Source organism: Acomys russatus, chromosome 11 (genome assembly GCF_903995435.1).
Source record: "Acomys russatus chromosome 11, mAcoRus1.1, whole genome shotgun sequence".
Classification (NCBI taxonomy): Eukaryota; Metazoa; Chordata; class Mammalia; order Rodentia; family Muridae; genus Acomys; species Acomys russatus.
The window spans coordinates 59,052,172-59,068,311 of record NC_067147.1 but is presented as its reverse complement, the minus strand read 5'-3'; the positions used below and the strand labels follow the sequence as shown (position 1 = coordinate 59,068,311).

General features: G+C 53.5%; 1 protein-coding gene across 3 annotated transcripts in view; it reads left to right on the top strand.

The window, feature by feature from the left end:
* Window positions 1–15,617, top strand: part of Znf76 (zinc finger protein 76) — a 28,711-nt gene extending 13,094 nt beyond the window's left edge. The window contains exons 2-14 of one of the 3 annotated variants that reach the window (XM_051153448.1): window positions 760–915; window positions 5,237–5,317; window positions 5,418–5,495; window positions 7,558–7,757; window positions 10,076–10,228; window positions 10,381–10,456; window positions 10,857–10,982; window positions 11,066–11,245; window positions 11,946–12,179; window positions 12,264–12,427; window positions 12,886–13,050; window positions 13,910–14,023; window positions 14,811–15,617. In XM_051153448.1, the coding sequence (XP_051009405.1) occupies window positions 843–915; window positions 5,237–5,317; window positions 5,418–5,495; window positions 7,558–7,757; window positions 10,076–10,228; window positions 10,381–10,456; window positions 10,857–10,982; window positions 11,066–11,245; window positions 11,946–12,179; window positions 12,264–12,427; window positions 12,886–13,050; window positions 13,910–14,023; window positions 14,811–14,909 (1,743 nt within the window). In that variant the 5' untranslated portion in view covers window positions 760–842 and the 3' untranslated portion in view covers window positions 14,910–15,617. Of the gene's footprint in view, window positions 1–759; window positions 916–5,236; window positions 5,318–5,417; window positions 5,496–7,534; window positions 7,758–10,075; window positions 10,229–10,380; window positions 10,457–10,856; window positions 10,983–11,065; window positions 11,246–11,945; window positions 12,180–12,263; window positions 12,428–12,885; window positions 13,051–13,909; window positions 14,024–14,810 lie in introns of those variants that run through there. The other 2 variants (XM_051153449.1, XM_051153450.1) reach the window with 2 other exon arrangements.
* Window positions 15,618–16,140: the final 523 nt, after the last annotated feature.

The following is a 16,140-nucleotide window of genomic DNA, read 5'->3' as shown; positions in this document are numbered from 1 at the left end:
AGTAAGTGTGAGGAAGGAATATGCCTCTTTGGAGGGAGAGAGAGAGAGTCTTAACTAGACCAGATGCTGCAGGCTCCTGACAGGCCACAGTATGGGGTCCACCGCGGAGCCTGCTCCACATTGCTAGGGCGTAGGGGTTTACTCCCATCACAGCGTACAGCATGCGGGCCTGGAGCAACCAGAGCCAGAGGAGCCCTGGGTGGGACACAGGTTTCATGACAGCATGCTGAAGCAGGTGAGCCCTGCTCCCGGCCTCCCTGATTAAAGCCCTTCCTTGTCCTGGTGCTCACGGCCTGTTAGAAAAGAGGCCTGAGATAAGTAGACTGGCTTTCAGGAGGAGAGTCCTCGGGTGACCCGCTGCTGGGTGGGTGGAGGCACTGTCCTTGGCATGGGGGTGTTGTGAGTGCTGTTAAGGACTTGTTCCTTGAGGGTGTCTACAGTGCCAGTGGCCCGACGGGTCCGAGCACACAGCAGGTGATGAATGAGCAAAGTGTGCCAGGCTGCCGGCTGGCTGAGCTCTAACAGGACACAAGTTTCAAAGGCTTTAGATCAGCAGAGTTTTACTTCATAAGCAGCTTGACTGGCATGGCTCTGTACCCACCATTTAGAACTCCGTGTGTGTATTTCACACACTTTCCACAGGAACCAACTTAGTTCTCTGAAAACGTGTCTGTGTGTCATTGGCTGGCCTCATTAACTGCCTGCAGCCAGAGGAAGCTGTGAAACTTTTTGTTAATATGACATTGTCTATTTTCTCAGCTTGGTGACCCAGAAGGAAATCTCTGAGCTCAGTGGTAGCCAGAAGCCAACTTCATGTCTGAAGGCACAAGTGGCAGTTTGTCATGGAAAGCTTGGGGCTGCAGACGGTGACCCTCAGTGATGGCACGGTAGCCTACGTCCAGCAAGCTGTCAAAGGTGAGTGTTGCTGAGGACCTCAGAACCCTGCCCCTTGGCCAGCCCTGCTCTCCTGCCTGCTGGCCCCACCCACTGCAGCCCGCTGTGCACGGGAGGGTGTCTTCTGTGTGCACCTGATGAAAAGGGAACTCTTAGAATAACATCTGTGGCGAGAATGAGGCCTCCCGCTTTAGACACCACCGTTCCAGTTCACGGTGCTTCCTGGACAGAGGCAGTTCACCTCTGAGTGAAGCACGGGTGGGCACCGGGCTACCGTCCTGAGTCTCTGCCACGTACAGAATACCCTGGGTGCAGCGGGCCACCCAGTGGGCGCCACATCAACATTCCAGGTTCATAGAGAAATGGGAGTTGCATATAGGTAACAGATTCTTCTGTAGTGTATGTCCTCAAATCTCCATGCCCTTGTGCTTATAGCTATAGATTAAACAGTAAAACAATCCGCCATAGTACTTAAGAACAGGTGGTGGCCGGGGGTGGAGCGGGGCGGTGCACACCTTTAGTCCTAGCATATAGGAGGCAGAGGCAGGCGGATTTCTGTGATTTCGAGGCCAGCCTGGTCTACAAAGCAAGTCCAGGACAGCCAAGGCTACACAGAGAAACCCTGTCTCAAAAAAACATAAATAAATAAAATTTAAAAAGCGTTAAGAACGATGAGGCATCCCCCATGCAGGCATGTGTTAGGGTTGGAATGTTTGCCTGGACTTTATCCTGCACATTCCTTACCTAAAGCTTGGTAGGACTTCAAGCATTGCAGATTGTGAGTTTTCAGACGCCTGTGTACTGATATCTCACTTAAGGAAGAAAGATTTCCCTTCTCTCTCTTTTCTTTTTCTCTCTTTTTTGTTTTGTTTGTTTGTTTTTTGAGGCAGTTTCGCTGTGTAACTTTGGCTGTCTGGAACTCACTCTGTAGACCAGGCAGGCCTCGAACTCATAACCACCTGCCTCTGCCTCCAGAGTGCTGGGATTGCATGCTTGGCCTAAAATTTTGCTTCTTGATGATGATGTGAGACCTCCCCTAGATGTTGTGTGTGAGCTCTTGAGGTAGTGGGGTTTCTGGGAGGCCTGTCACAACTGTCTGTTGTCTCTGTTCTCCTGAGAATGTGTTTTCTCCAGTGAATTCCTGTCAGTCCTGCCCTCAGGTGCAGTGTGTGAGAGAAAGAATGTAAGGTTCCTAGGTGGGGCCATGTTTGCTCCTTAGAACTCTGCTCATTCTCCTGCTTAGCTTTCAACAGGCCAGTGAATAAGCACGGTTGGTAGCCAGGCACATGCCTATAATTCTGCATTCAGGAGGCTGTGGCTAGCCTGAGCTACAAAGTGGGACCCTTTTCAAAGAGCAAAACAACAAGAAAGTGAGCTGTCTGACCCAGAAGCCATGTTCTCCAGTCTTCTCTTCTGAAGTTACGTCTTCGCCTCCTCCACCCGTGTTTATGTCTTTCTCCGTCGTTCTCTGGTCTGTTTCCTCTCCTCCATCACACTGCAGTGTGTGCGTGCGTGTGTGTTCATGTACATACACGCGCGCGCGCGCGCGCACACACACACACACACACACACACACAAATACCGTTTAAAAATTTCCTCCATCAGAGTAATTACTTTTTTACTTATAAATTCATTCTTACTAGCCAGGCATGGTGGCGCACGCCTTTAATCCCAGCACTCAGAGGCAGAGGCAGGTGGATCACTGTGAGTTTGAGGCCAGCCTGGTCTACACAGTGAGTCCAGGACAGCCAGGGCGACACAGAGAAACCCTGTCTAAAAAACAAAAAAATAAAAACAAACAAATAAATAAATTTGGCATTACTCAACATCTTAGAACACGCACAATGCTGTTTGCTAGAATGTCCCATGAATGGCCCTCCAGTGTCTTTCCTACCAGAGTCCCTGTTCCCCTCCAAAACCACGGGAGTGTGGTCTCCACTGGCCACTTCCTCTTGGCACCCCGGGCTTCTGAACTCCCACAGAACTGCTCATTAAGTTTTGCATAAGCAGCCTAAGCGTCTTCTCGCAGCCTCTCCAAACTTCACAGCCTTCCCACAGAGAGTCCCCAAGACTCAGACCCACGCTGTCAGGGCACAGCCAACATCCCTCTCCTCTGGCATCTGTTTCTGTGTGAGTTGCTTCTGCTTTGCTGTGATGAGATGCCGCACAGAAATGACACAAAAGAGAGAAGAGTGACTGTGGCACGTGGTTTTAAGGCGGTCATGGTCATTGGGCCCATGTGCTTGGGGGGAGACCATCATGGCAAACAGGGCCTTCTGAGTTGTGGGAGACAGCAAACAGGAAGGAGGAAGTGAGGCAGAAAAGAGCCAAAGAAAAAAGAACATACACACACACACCACGTGACCTCAGGGACCTACTTCTCCCAGTAGGTCCTTCTATAGTTTCCAGAACTTTCCAAAACAGGAGAGCATTTGCTCTTCAAGGTTATGGATAACTATAAAACTGATGAGCCACAACTGTGCTGTGTATAATCATGCCATATAATATATAACAGAACCGCAAAAGGCTCCCCTTTAGGGGTGAGCTTGGGGGTTCCCTTGATGGGGAAATATCAGCAGATGACTATGTCAGCAGAAGCCAGCTGGTGTTTCTCCGGACTTACAGGCCTCAAGTTCCTAAGTTGGAAACTTCTAAGGAAAGGAGCAAACACATCTCTTGCATGAACTGGAGCGTCTACCTTCCTTTGAGATCTCCATTTGCCTGGGTAGCAAATACTGCATCAGCATAGGCTACATGGCAAGATCCTGGCTCCAGAGACGCTTCAGATCAGGGTGGAGGTGGGGCTTAAGAGAGATGCCTCAGAGGTTAAGAGCACTGGCTGCAGCCGGGCATCGGTGGTGCACGTCTTTATTTCGAGCACTTGGGAGGCAGAGACAGGTGGATTGCTGTGAGTTCGATGCTAGCCTGGTCTACAAAGCAAGTCCAGATTAGTCAAGGCTACACAAAGAAACTCTGTCTCGAAAAACCAAAAAAAAAAAAAAAAAAAAAGCACTGGCTGCTCTTCCAAAGGTCCTGAGTTTAATTCCCAGCAACCGCATGGTGGCTCACAACCATCTATAGTGAGATCTGGTGCCCTCTTCTGGTGTGCAGGTGTACATACAGGCAAAACACTATAATAAATTTTTTTTTAAAGATGGTGACGATCACTTAAGGAAATGTGATCAAGTGACAGTGAGGTAAGACATAACACAGTAATCATCACACTTAGGCTAGGCAGATGGCTCACTCATTTAGCACATAAGCATGGGAACCAGTTCAACTGTCAGTGCCCCATAAAAAGCTAGGTGCAGGGGCTGGAGAAATGGCTCAGTGGTTAAGAGTGCTGCCTGTTCTTCCAGAGGTCCTGAGTTCAGTTCCTAGCAACCACATGGTGGCTCACAACCATCTGTAATGTGATCTGATGCCCTCTTCTGACCTGCAGGTGTACATGCAGGCAGAGCACTGTATACATAATAATAAATCTTTTAAAAGCTAGGTGCAAGCCAGGCGTGGTGGCGCACACCTTTAATCCCAGCACTCGAGAGGCAGGGGCAGGTGGATCACTGTGAGTTCGAGGCCAGCCTGGTCTATAGAGCAAGTCCAGGACAGCCAAGGCTACACAGAGAAACTCTGTCTCGAAAAACAAAAACAAACAAACTGCCCATTGGACTTACTAGAGTGAACCCTGAAGCTTATGGGGGGCCAACCATGTACCTGGTGCTCCCAGCGAACTCAGCTCTCACAGTATGAGAAGATGAACAGGAAGCTGAGGCCCAGGCTGGGTAAATCGCCCAGGGCCACACAGTGAGTCAGGGCCTGGGCTCCACACTTGGGAGGTTGGCCCTGGCTCTAGAGCCCACTGTTCATGCCAAAGCTGCTTTGGCTGAGGCCCCAGGGTTGGGCTCACTGTTACAGGGGGAAATGAGGAAATACGTTTTAATTTTGTTAGTTTAGTCTGTCTCTGAATTTGTTAGCATTTGGGATCGCCCCTGATGTCAGGACATTCTTCATTCTCCATTTAGCTCAATCTCAGTACCCCACTATTAGGTTAGAGGTCTACGTCTTCACAGGCATGGCTATAATAATTAAGGAAACTGCTCCTCAGGGGGCGACTGGAAGGGACACATATGGCTCCTTACTCCATGGCAGGCTGGTTTGGTTTGGTTTCCCTCAGAGCCTCCAGAATGGGGCTTAAGAGGTGGTGAATGAGGGAACACGGTGGGTGTGGCCCATGCTTAGGCCACAGCAAGGATTCAGAGACTCAAGCAGGCATCCTCTGTGGCAGGCACGCGTGCCGTAGACCTTGGCCAGGCCTGGCTTACGTCTGTTTCCACCTCCCCAGGAGAGAAGCTGCTTGAAGGGCAGGTGATCCAGCTGGAGGACGGGACCACAGCCTACGTTCACCAGGTGACGATACAGAAAGGTGAGGTGCCCCAGCACCCCCTGTGCGGTGGGAGGCCAGGCTGCCCCACGGAGGCCCGTCCCAGGCCACAATAGTATGGCTGGCCTTGCTCTCTTTTCAGAGTCTTTCTCCTTTGAAGATGGTCAGCCTGTGCAGCTGGAGGATGGGAGCATGGCCTACATACACCACACCCCCAAAGGTGGGCCAGTGGCCCTCATGCTGGTGGGGTAAGAGGAGGGAGCGGGAGAGGCTGGGGGTGAGCACACGCACCACGCTCACCTCAGAACAGCCGTGCACCTGCTCCCCCCAAGAGGGCAGGGGAAAGAATCGTCCTAATCGGGTAGTGGCTCACACCTATACTCCCAGCACTTGGGAAACTGAGGCAGGATTTCCAGGAGGTCAAGGGCAGCCTGTGCTAGTGTGTTCTGGGCAAACCAAGGCTGTGGAACGAGGCTGTCTCAGAGACCCACAAGAGCAAGGTTTTCACCATAATAGAGAACAGTCGCTTAGTCAGGTGCACACTAGGCACTGTGTTGGTGCTGGAGCATCACAGCAGAGCCTCGTCAGACAGGGCCCTCCTCAGTACAGGCTGGCTGTCAGGGAGGAACTGGCTGCACACAGGGAGCAGACTTGGGGAGCCACTCACCGGGAACCAGGCTGCTTCAGCTTGTCCACCTCCTCGCCCCTTTTTTTGCACAAGAGATTTTAATGGCCCTAGACAGGTAGTTATGTAAAACTTCTATACAAATAAACAGCCACTGAGAATGAATCAAAAGGAAATTGACGGTTCCTGGGCTGGAGGGGTGACAGCAGTTAGGACCCCTCACTGCTTGCTTCCCAGCACCCACCGTCAGGCAGCACACAACTACCCATCACTCTAGTTCCAGGGGACCCAGTGTTCCCAGTGATGCACAGAAGCTCACGCAGGCGCTCATACATACACGTACAGGTTTTGTTTTGTTTTGTTTTTTTGGTTTTTGAGACAGGGTTTCTCTGTGTAGCCTTGGCTGTCCTGGACTTGCTTTGTAGACCAGGCTGGCCTCGAACTCATAGCAATCCTCCTGTCTCTGCCTCCCGAGTGCTGGGTCATGCATTTTTTAATCTTAAAAGAACCCAGTTCTTTGGCAGTTCTGATTTCACTGTTATTGAAGACAACTATTCAGATTGCGCACTGAGCTCTAGACTGAGTGTTTGGACCACAGGATGATGATGGGTGCGTGATGTCCAGCATCTTCAACATTTCAGTGACTGGTATCGGTAATGATTGTAAAGTGACACTAAGTGCCCTTTCACACCATGCAGTGTGTGTGGAGCCATCTTAAAGGGGGCTGGAAATTCTGTCCTCGTCCCAAGCCAGAATTCACTGAGAAATCTTTATGAGATTCAAATCAATTCAAACTACACTTAAAAAAAAAAATCAAACTTATAACACAATGCAGTCCAAAAGTAAACTGATCCGGTACTTGTTGGCGATGACAATAGAAAGACATTATATTAATTTTCTGTTAGACAATTATGGTTCTGTAAGAGCAGGAATCTGCTAATGATAGCACAGGATCTGGTCTGTGGTGTTTCAGACGCCATTCGTTGCCTTGTGTCGTGTGGCTGGAGAGCAGAACACGCGGTGCGTGTTGTGTGTTCAGAACTGAGCCTGCAGGAAGGTCATGTGAGCACCACTAGCCACTCCCAGAAACACCTCAGATTCACTGCACGCTTTGTTTTGAATCCATTTTCAGCCACTGCATATTCAGAAACGCTTGGTGATGCCCAGTTTTCCACAGGTCCCACATTCAATTAAGTAGACCCATGTGTGGGTCACTGTCCACAGTCTGAACAGCTGCGAGCCAGGGGAAGAGCAATTGCTGGCCTTGGCACTCCAGCCAGGACCAGCCTGTGCAGGAGTGGGTGTGGGAGGTGACCTGACAAGGAAGACATCCAGCCACTGCCCACCAGAACAAGGCCTGCGAGACAGGAACCAAGGCAGAGTGCGCCCGCTCTTCAGACTAGAGATTCTGGTGAACGGGTGGGGGCCGAGGAGAGGAGCCACTGGGCAGGAAGCCTGTGGGGTAACCTAGGTTGAAATGAAAATGGAGCCAACGAGTCCCACTCAGTGTCCTCATGAGAGGAAGTCACCACAATGGGCGTCTGAAGAGACCGCACACTGAAAGCCCTTTGGTGTGCTCACCGCAAGTGGTCTAAAGTCAGGGTCTCAGCTGGGTCTCCCCTGTGTGGCATCAGGACTAACCTCGTGTGCCCTGTAGAGGGCTATGACCCCAGCGCCCTGGAAGCTGTCCAGCTGGAAGATGGCTCCACTGCCTATATCCATCATCCCGTGCCTGTGCCATCGGACAGCACCATCCTGGCTGTGCAGACAGAGGTGGGCTTGGAGGACATGGCAGCAGAGGATGAAGAAGGCTTCCGCACAGACACAGTGGTGGCCCTGGAGCAGCATGCAAGCAAGGTGAGCACCACCTCCTGACGCTCTCAAACCCTACTTCTCTGGCCGGCCTGGAATTCTAGCCGTTGGCGTGTGGAGACAGGAGCTTGACGCCATCGTGAACCACACAAGAGCCCATCTCAAACCAAAACCAAACACAGGACTCCACCTCTCTAGAGAGCACTGGACAGGCCTATGCCTGGGCAGGACCAGGGCTACCCTCGTCTCAGCCCCTCTACCCCAGCTCCCTCCCACTACTCCTCAGAGATAGCTGTGCACTTAGCTTTGTCTATGCTGTCTGAGGAGGGAAGGCTGCTGTAAGGAAGGAACAGTGCTTCTTTGTGGCAGGAGTTCAGGCCCAGCCCCTTGTAGGCTGCTGCTGGCAACCCTCTGGCCTTTGGGAAAGCTCTGTCGGTGTCTTTTCATTATTTGCCCCTCTCCTGAAGTAAGGTGCTGTGTGTCTGTTGCTTCTCTGAGGTTTACTCAGTCACATGGGAAGATCAGCCTGGAAGGCAGGGAGCAGGCGTGTGCACCAGAGCAGTTGGGATCCTTGGGACGTGAGGCCTGGTGAGAAGGGCCCTGGTTCTCCCAGTCTCTGCTGGACCTGTGGTTCTGCCTGCTGAGGACAGCAACCTGTGAGCCATGGGTGTGCCTGCACAGTGGGCTGGACCCCACAGCCTTGGATGGCTGGGACAGAGTTGCCCAAATACTGGTAAACCTGCAGGCTGGGAGGGGTCAGTGCTCTAAGCTGTAGGAGAACAGAGGAAATTTTCATATCTCTTTAAACGGAAGCACTGACCTTACCACATTTGGCCCATACCTCCCAAGTGTGAGCCAGAGACCTAAGCTTTAGTTAAAGCAAGAGCCTTGAGGTCAATGCTGGCTCTGACGCTACCTGGTCCAGCCTTGGGTGAAGCCTCCCAGATCCAAGTTGAATGGGACCAGGTGATTTCAGAAATCACTTCAGCTCTGATGACACCAATCCCTCAACCACTGTGCTTGCTCCTCAGCAGGATCTCCTACTGGGAGACTTGCTTTGCAGCCCAGCCTCCTAGGTGTGTGTGGTTAGTGGGGGTTCTAACTCAACCTAGCTCCACGCAGCCCTGCTACCCGCACACCCTGCTATCCAGGGGATACGGCTAGAGCCCTGTAACATGGACCCTCCCTCACCCGTAAGGGCGGCACCATGACTGCACGCCAGCCCCGACTCTCATATAGCATGCTTGCGTGTCAGTCTCTGTTTGCCTCAAATGTACTTTCTCACACACTTTATTGTAGTGAGAATTCCGGAATTTTGGTTTCTTTAAAAACAGAGAAATAAAAAAACCAGGTGTGGTGGCGCATGCCTGTAATCCCAGCACTTGGGAGGCAGAGGCAGGTGGATCTCTGTGAGTTGGAGGCCAGCCTGGTCTAGAAAGCAAGTCCAGGGCAGCCAGGGCTGTTACACAGAGAAACCCTGTCTTGAAAAAAACAAAACTAACCAACCAAAAACAACACAGGGATATTATAAGAACATGTTTTCGCTTTAATGTCAGGTGTGGGGATGTGGGGCTGCTTCGGACTGTCTGCAGTAGCAGATTGTGATTTGCCTCGTGCTCTAGCAGAGGCGTGATTTTGCCAGCTGCAGATCGTTTTCTGCGATTGTGTGACATTTGGAGTCCTGGGAACGTTTCAGAGGATACATGAATGCTAGGACCCCATAGGTGGGGTTGGTGGTTGGCCATTGGGGGAGGGGGATCATGGTTTGTTTGTATTCATGCTCAAAGAAGAAACAAGAAAGAAATTAGATTCAAGAATCTCTCTCTCTCCCGCTCTATCCCTCTCTCTCATATGTAGTGATATGGGGTGATGGGGAGTGGGGGAGTATAGGGGTGAGATGGGCGGGGTGTAGGGGTAGGGATAAAGAGTGGGAAAGAGAACTCACAAAGTAGCAAAGACAAGATACACATTATATATTAATAAAAATAAGTTTTCAAAGAAGTTCCAGTTCTAAACACGTTGCTCAAGGGACTGGTGTATTTTTGGCCACAGGGAGCCGTGCCATGCTGTGGGGTCTGATAGGAATGCTTGAACACTTGGCCCTCAGTTGGTGAAGCTGTTGGGGGACATTTGGAATGTGCAGCAGGAAGAGTGCCTCTAAGCACGGGCATTGAGATGTAAAGCCTCACACCACTTGAAGTTATTCTCTGCCCTGTGCTCGTGTGGGACACATGAGCTCTTCACATCCCTGCTGCTGCCCATGCCGTCTTAGTCTGTTCGCTGGGTCTCAAGCTACAAGCTGGGCTTGTCTCCTCCCTTCTCACCCCTCAGGGAGTGCACAGAGGGACACCCTCACCCCTCAGGGAGTGCACAGAGGGACACCAGGATCTTTTCCTCAGGTTCTGCATGACAGCCAAGCTCCCCATAATGGCAAAGGGCAGCAAGTTGGAGACAGAGCTTTCCGCTGCGGCTACAAGGGTTGTGGGCGCCTCTACACCACTGCCCATCACTTAAAGGTAAGGGCTGGCAGGCGGCCTTTAGCCCTGTCCTCCTCTCTGCCTGGCTCTGCCCTCATGTCACCTGGGACAACAGTGTGGGAGGGAAGAGGACCCAAGAACTTAGCCCAGCCCCATCCCACACTGAGTTATGGGTTTGCTTTTCCTCACAGGTACATGAACGAGCTCACACAGGTGACCGCCCGTACAGGTGTGACTTCCCCAGCTGTGGAAAGGCCTTTGCAACAGGTAACTTAGCTGGATGAAGACAAGCTTGGCTTCCAGTTGTGGGCAAAGGGCTCTAGATCCACTTGGGAACCTCTTCAAAGGCAACGAGGCCTGGGCACAGGTAGAGCAGCATGGCAGCTCTGGTAGCCACCGGCTGTGGGTCCCTCAGGGCTGTGGCCTCTCTGCCTTTGTTTCCTCTGTGAAACAAGGACGTTAGGCCCTGCTGCTCTAAGATTCCTGAGTCTCATGTTCTGGAGTGTCTCCATCTGGCCTTGGAAAGTGTCACAGGGCACCGTGGGCTTTTCCTGGGTAGGGTGGGACAGAAGCTGTCCTGGGCCCCTGGAGCCTCACTTAGGATAGAGAGCCGTCAGGGACGTGGTTCCATTGGCAGCTCGCCTTAAATCCCACCATATGTGGACAGGCTACGGGCTAAAAAGTCACGTCCGTACTCACACGGGTGAGAAACCATACAAGTGCCCAGAGGAGCTGTGCAGCAAAGCCTTCAAGACCTCAGGAGACCTGCAGAAACACGTCCGGACCCACACAGGTAAGTGGGACCCCCCCACCCCATCCATAGGGACTCACTCTGCCCAGCTACCAGAGCCATCCCTCAAATTCCTATCTGCACAGGTGAACGCCCGTTCCGGTGCCCTTTTGAGGGCTGTGGCCGCTCCTTCACCACATCGAATATCCGCAAGGTGCACGTGCGCACCCACACAGGCGAGCGGCCCTACACCTGCCCCGAGCCCCACTGTGGCCGTGGCTTCACCAGTGCCACCAACTACAAGAACCACGTGCGCATCCATACAGGTGGGCCAACTGGCATGTGAGGGCCACCCTCCCCCACACCCCAGACCCCTTTTATGTAGACTTCTGATCTGGGCCACCTGTCAGCCCCAGCCCTTCTCTGCTGGCCACTCCAGGCTGGGCTGGGGTGGGTACCCCAGATGGCTATCTCACCAACCGTGAGCAGTTCCCCATTGGTAGTTGGGTCTAGTCTTCAGGTCTTGCCCCGCCCCATAGAGTTGGACAGCTCCTAGCCACACTTCAATACCCCTCTGAGGTCTCCCCATCCACTGAGCTCTTGACGGAGGCCAGGGTCTGAAGAACCAGAGTGAAATGTCACCTTCCTCCCCTCCGAGCATCTACTGTGCATATGACTCTTGTGTCCTTACTCATCCAGCGTCACACCCCTGTCCAGCTTCACGGCGTTTCTCAACCATGTGCCTCATTTCTCTCATTCCGACACTTCATCTCTGCCCCACTACCCTTTCCTCTTACCACACCCCAACAGCGCAGTGCCCTACCTCACTCTGCGTCTCTAAGCCTGGCCTTACTCTTTCTTCCTTGTTTCTGGGTGCAGAGGTCCCACTCTCGTGCCCTCCTGTCTTCCACAGGCCATCTTCCCCAACTCCTGCCACACAGTCTCAGTTCTCAGCCCCTGTCCTTTCCCCTGGCTTCCCCCTTGCCAGCCCCAGTTCCCACCCCCCTCACAGCCCAGTGTCCCCAGGGGAGAAGCCATACGTCTGCACGGTGCCAGGCTGCGGAAAGCGCTTCACCGAGTACTCAAGCCTGTACAAACACCACGTGGTGCACACGCACTGCAAGCCCTATACATGCAGCAGCTGTGGCAAGACCTACCGGCAAACCTCCACCCTGGCCATGCACAAGCGCAGCACGCACGGGGAGCTGGAGGCCACTGAGGAGAGCGAGCAGGCCCTGTATGAGCAGCAGCAGCTGGAGGGTAAGGGGGCGGAAAGCGGGGAGGGGCCACTGGACTGCTCCCGGCGGCTGGCAGCAAGTGACAGCCCAGGATCTCCTCTCCTAGCTGCTTCTGCTGCTGAGGAAAGCCCACCACCCAAACGAGCCCACATTGCTTACCTTTCGGAAGTGAAGGAAGAGAGCAATGGCATCCAAACCCAAGTAGCCATGGTGACGGAGGAGGATGGGGCCCCTCAGGTTGCTCTGATCACTCAGGATGGTACCCAGCAGGTAGAGGCCCCTGGGGATGGGTGGGGCAACTTCAGAATGGTCCCTGTAGCTGAGGGGACTGGTGTGTCACCCAAGCCCTGCTCCTCTCAGCCTCCTCATCTGAATGGTATGCATGTGCTCAAGAGGGTCTCGTCAGTGTATGATGAGGTATGGCAGCCAGGAGTCTGCCAGTGTTGCCGGCCACACCTCACTGTCGTGTGCCTCTTCCTTCCAGACTGATCAGAAAGATAAGATAAATGGCGATTCTGACTGCGTGCTGCAGGTCACAGAGGCAGATTAATGGGGACTAGACGTGTGTCAGAGGGCTGTCCTTACTGCTCTCTGTGGCCGTGGCCCTGTGCTGTGTGCCTGTCCCCGGCCCAACACTCCCCTCCCTGTGACCAGAAGCTGATTGTAGCTCATCTAGGGCAGCAGGTGGACCTCCCCGGTGCTCCAGCTTAAATCCCTCCTGTTGGCAGGTCAGCCTGTCCCCGGAAGACCTGCAGGCCCTGGGGAATGCCATCAGTGTGGTGGCGCAGCATGGAAACACCACCCTCACCATCCCCAGTCACCAGGATGAGCTGGCCACATCCGGCACACACACGGTCACCATGGTCAGCGCCGATGGCACCCAGACTCAGCCCGTATGATCAGGCAGTTTGCTCTTTCTCTGATTCCTTCTCATGGTGGGCGTTAAATGTACAGACCAAAGCAACCGTGACTTCTCATGGCACAAAGTCACCATGAAAAGTCTCCCTGCTAGGCCTCCTTGTATGGGCCTGGAATTGTAGCTACTGGGAAGCTAAGGCGGGGGTGGGGGTTGGGGGCCAGGAGGGCACAAGTTTAAGGTCAGTCTGGGCAACTTAGTGAGACCCTGTCTCATACTACAGCAGGAAAGGTGTGGGATACAGCTCAGTAGCAGAGCTACTGTTTGCATAAGGGAAGTTCTAGACTCAATTCCCAGTCCCCTCCCCAAATTTTAAAGTTCCCCCTCAAAAGCCAGGTGTGGTGATTCACACCTGTAATCCTAGCACTCGGGAGGCAGAGGCAGTGGATCACTGAGTTCGAGGCCAGCCTGGTCTACAGAGTGAGTCCAGGACAGCCAAGGCTACACAGAGAGACCCTGTCTCAACAACAACAAAACCAAAACCACAACCCTTCTGCAGACATTTCCAGACAGTGTGCAGGCCAGGCATGGTGGCCTGCAGCCACTCGGGGCTACGGCAGCTCAGGCTCAGGCTAGGCGAGTTGCTTCAGAAACTACACAGGCACAAAAGGCCGATGGAAGTAGCTGGCCTTGTCTGCCTGCCTTACTGTGCACAGGGCCAACCTCCAGAAAATCCTGCAGACTGACGAAAAACTCCAACCTGATGACTTCTGAACCCCAGACCACTTAGTCTGACCCCCGTAACGTCCTCTGGTCCCTTCTGTGTGGCTCCCAGCCTCTGGGGAGAGGATAGGAGCTGCAGGTGGGTGGAAGGTCTTCTGCTTCTGGGTCTGCAGGTCACAATCATTACCTCTGGGACCTTGGTGACTGAGGAGTCAAGCGTGGCGTCTCTTCACCATCAGCAGGTGGCGCTGTTGGCCACAGCCAACGGAACCCACATCGCAGTGCAGGTGGGTAGGAAGAGGAGGAGGAAATGGGGTTCCTGACCAGAAGGGCAGTGGGGCCAGGTGGACTAGGTGCGGATCTGGTGAAGGAGATCCTCCTCGCCTGCCCCCACACGTCTGACAGAGGCGCAGAGGGGAAGCCCTTTGCCTTGGGGGTGACTGAGGCAGCGGCCTGTGGTTGAAGCCATTTCTGCTTGAGTCATTCTCTTTACTCGGGAGATCAGGAAGCTGGAGCACACTCTGTAAGGACCTTCCCAGCGGACCCTGCGCCCTACCAGGCTTTACCTAGTAGGACTTCCGGTTTTGTTTTGGGGTTTGTTGGTTTGTTTTATGGCCATAGCCCCCAATGCCCAAGACAGGGTTTCTCTGTGTGATAGCCCAGGCTGTCCAAACCTCTCCTAGTAGACCAGGCTGGCCTTGAACTCACAGTGATCTGCCTGCCCAAGTGCTGGGATTACCGGCATGCACCACTGTGCCTGGCATAATAGAACTCTTTATCAGGAGTTCCCTCTATTAGAAGCCCTAATAAGATCAGGTGAGGCCAGGTAGTGGTAGTGGCAGCTGTGGTGGTGCAGGCCTTTAATCCTAGCATTCGGGAGGCAGAGACAGGAAAAGGTCTGTGAGTTTGAGGCCAGCCTGGTCTACAGATCAAGTTCTAGGACAGCATAGGTGGTCACACAGAGAAACTCTTGTTTTGGGAAAAACAAAAACAAGAAAAGAACAGGTGCACCGCACACACCTCTAGGGACAGAAAGGAAGATCTTACACTGCTCCCTCCTGCACCTGTTCACAGCTGGAGGAACAGCAGACGCTGGAGGAGGCCATAAGTGTAGCCACTGCGGCCATGCAGCAAGGGGCTGTGACCCTGGAAACCACCGGCAGCGGCTGCTGAGCCCAAGAGGACCGGCTCCCATGCCATGCTGGAGAAGGTGCACGCTCACAGGCAGCCCTGCCTCCTGGGGCCCTGGCTGTGGCTGACCCCAAGATGGTGGCCACTTCGGCCTCTAGGGTGAGAAGGCAACAGGAAAATGGCCTCTGGAGGGAAGGACTGTGGGCCATACCCAAGATGAGCACCAGGCAGCGGGCACTGGTGCCGAAGACATCCAGCTTGGTTACCAGGCTGCCCCAGACACCTGTTTCCCTCCCTTGGGAGAACATTTTTCAGGCTTCTGTCCACTCTCTTTCTCAGGGAGAGGAGGACTAGGTGGACAAGGACAGGCCTCTACCCTGACTGGTCACCAGGGAAAAGGCCAACAGCTCCTCAGCCCCGTGCCTCCCAGCAATAACCATCTCCCGGGGCATGCCTCGCCACTTGGCATCAGGGACTTCCTGCCACCACAGTCAGAGTTCATTTCTCAGGGGCCTGTGGCTGGAGTAACGGTGTCTGCGCCATGGCTCCCCAGTGGCTCCTCACTTGTCTGTGGCAGAGAGACAGAGAGTGGCCTGCACCTAGACTGCTGGGGACTGGGTTCCATTTGTTTTGTGGTTTGGTTTTTTAATTCTATTTTGATAATTATTTTTCTCCTGCTCTGGGTGGTGGCGGCAAACGGGGGAATGAGTATTTAATAAAAGTTGCAAGTTTCCATGTGGGCTCCTCCGTCATTTCAGTGCTGGGCCCTGGTGGCAGGCCTGGCCGAGATGCACCCTGCCTCCCTAGCACAGCCCAGCAGCTAGGCAGCACTCCACAGCTCCAGGTAGGAGGTGGCCCTGGGAGAGGTGAGCCCCAAAAGCGGCTGGTAGCTTCTGCCCACACCTATGCCAACAGAGACAGAGTGACCTTGGGGATGCTTGGGCCGAGAGAACTCTGCGTCTCCTGCTTTGCTTTCCCTGAATGGAGCCTGAGCCTTTCCTCTCCAGACACCCCACCACACACAAAGCCCTGGGTGAGCGTATTGCAGGGAACCTCACCAAGGTTCTACCACTCCAATCCTCCAGCGCTGACATCCCAGCTCTGTGGCCCAGGTAAGGGGGCAGGACATCCATGCCCGTGGTGTGGGATTTCAAAGACGTTGAGAAGAGGCCAGAGTAGCCACAATGGGACAGACACTGGCCGCACCTCATGGAGAACAGTTGTAAGTCTGGCCACAGATGTGTGGGAACGTTATAGGAACTGGGGTGCCCTC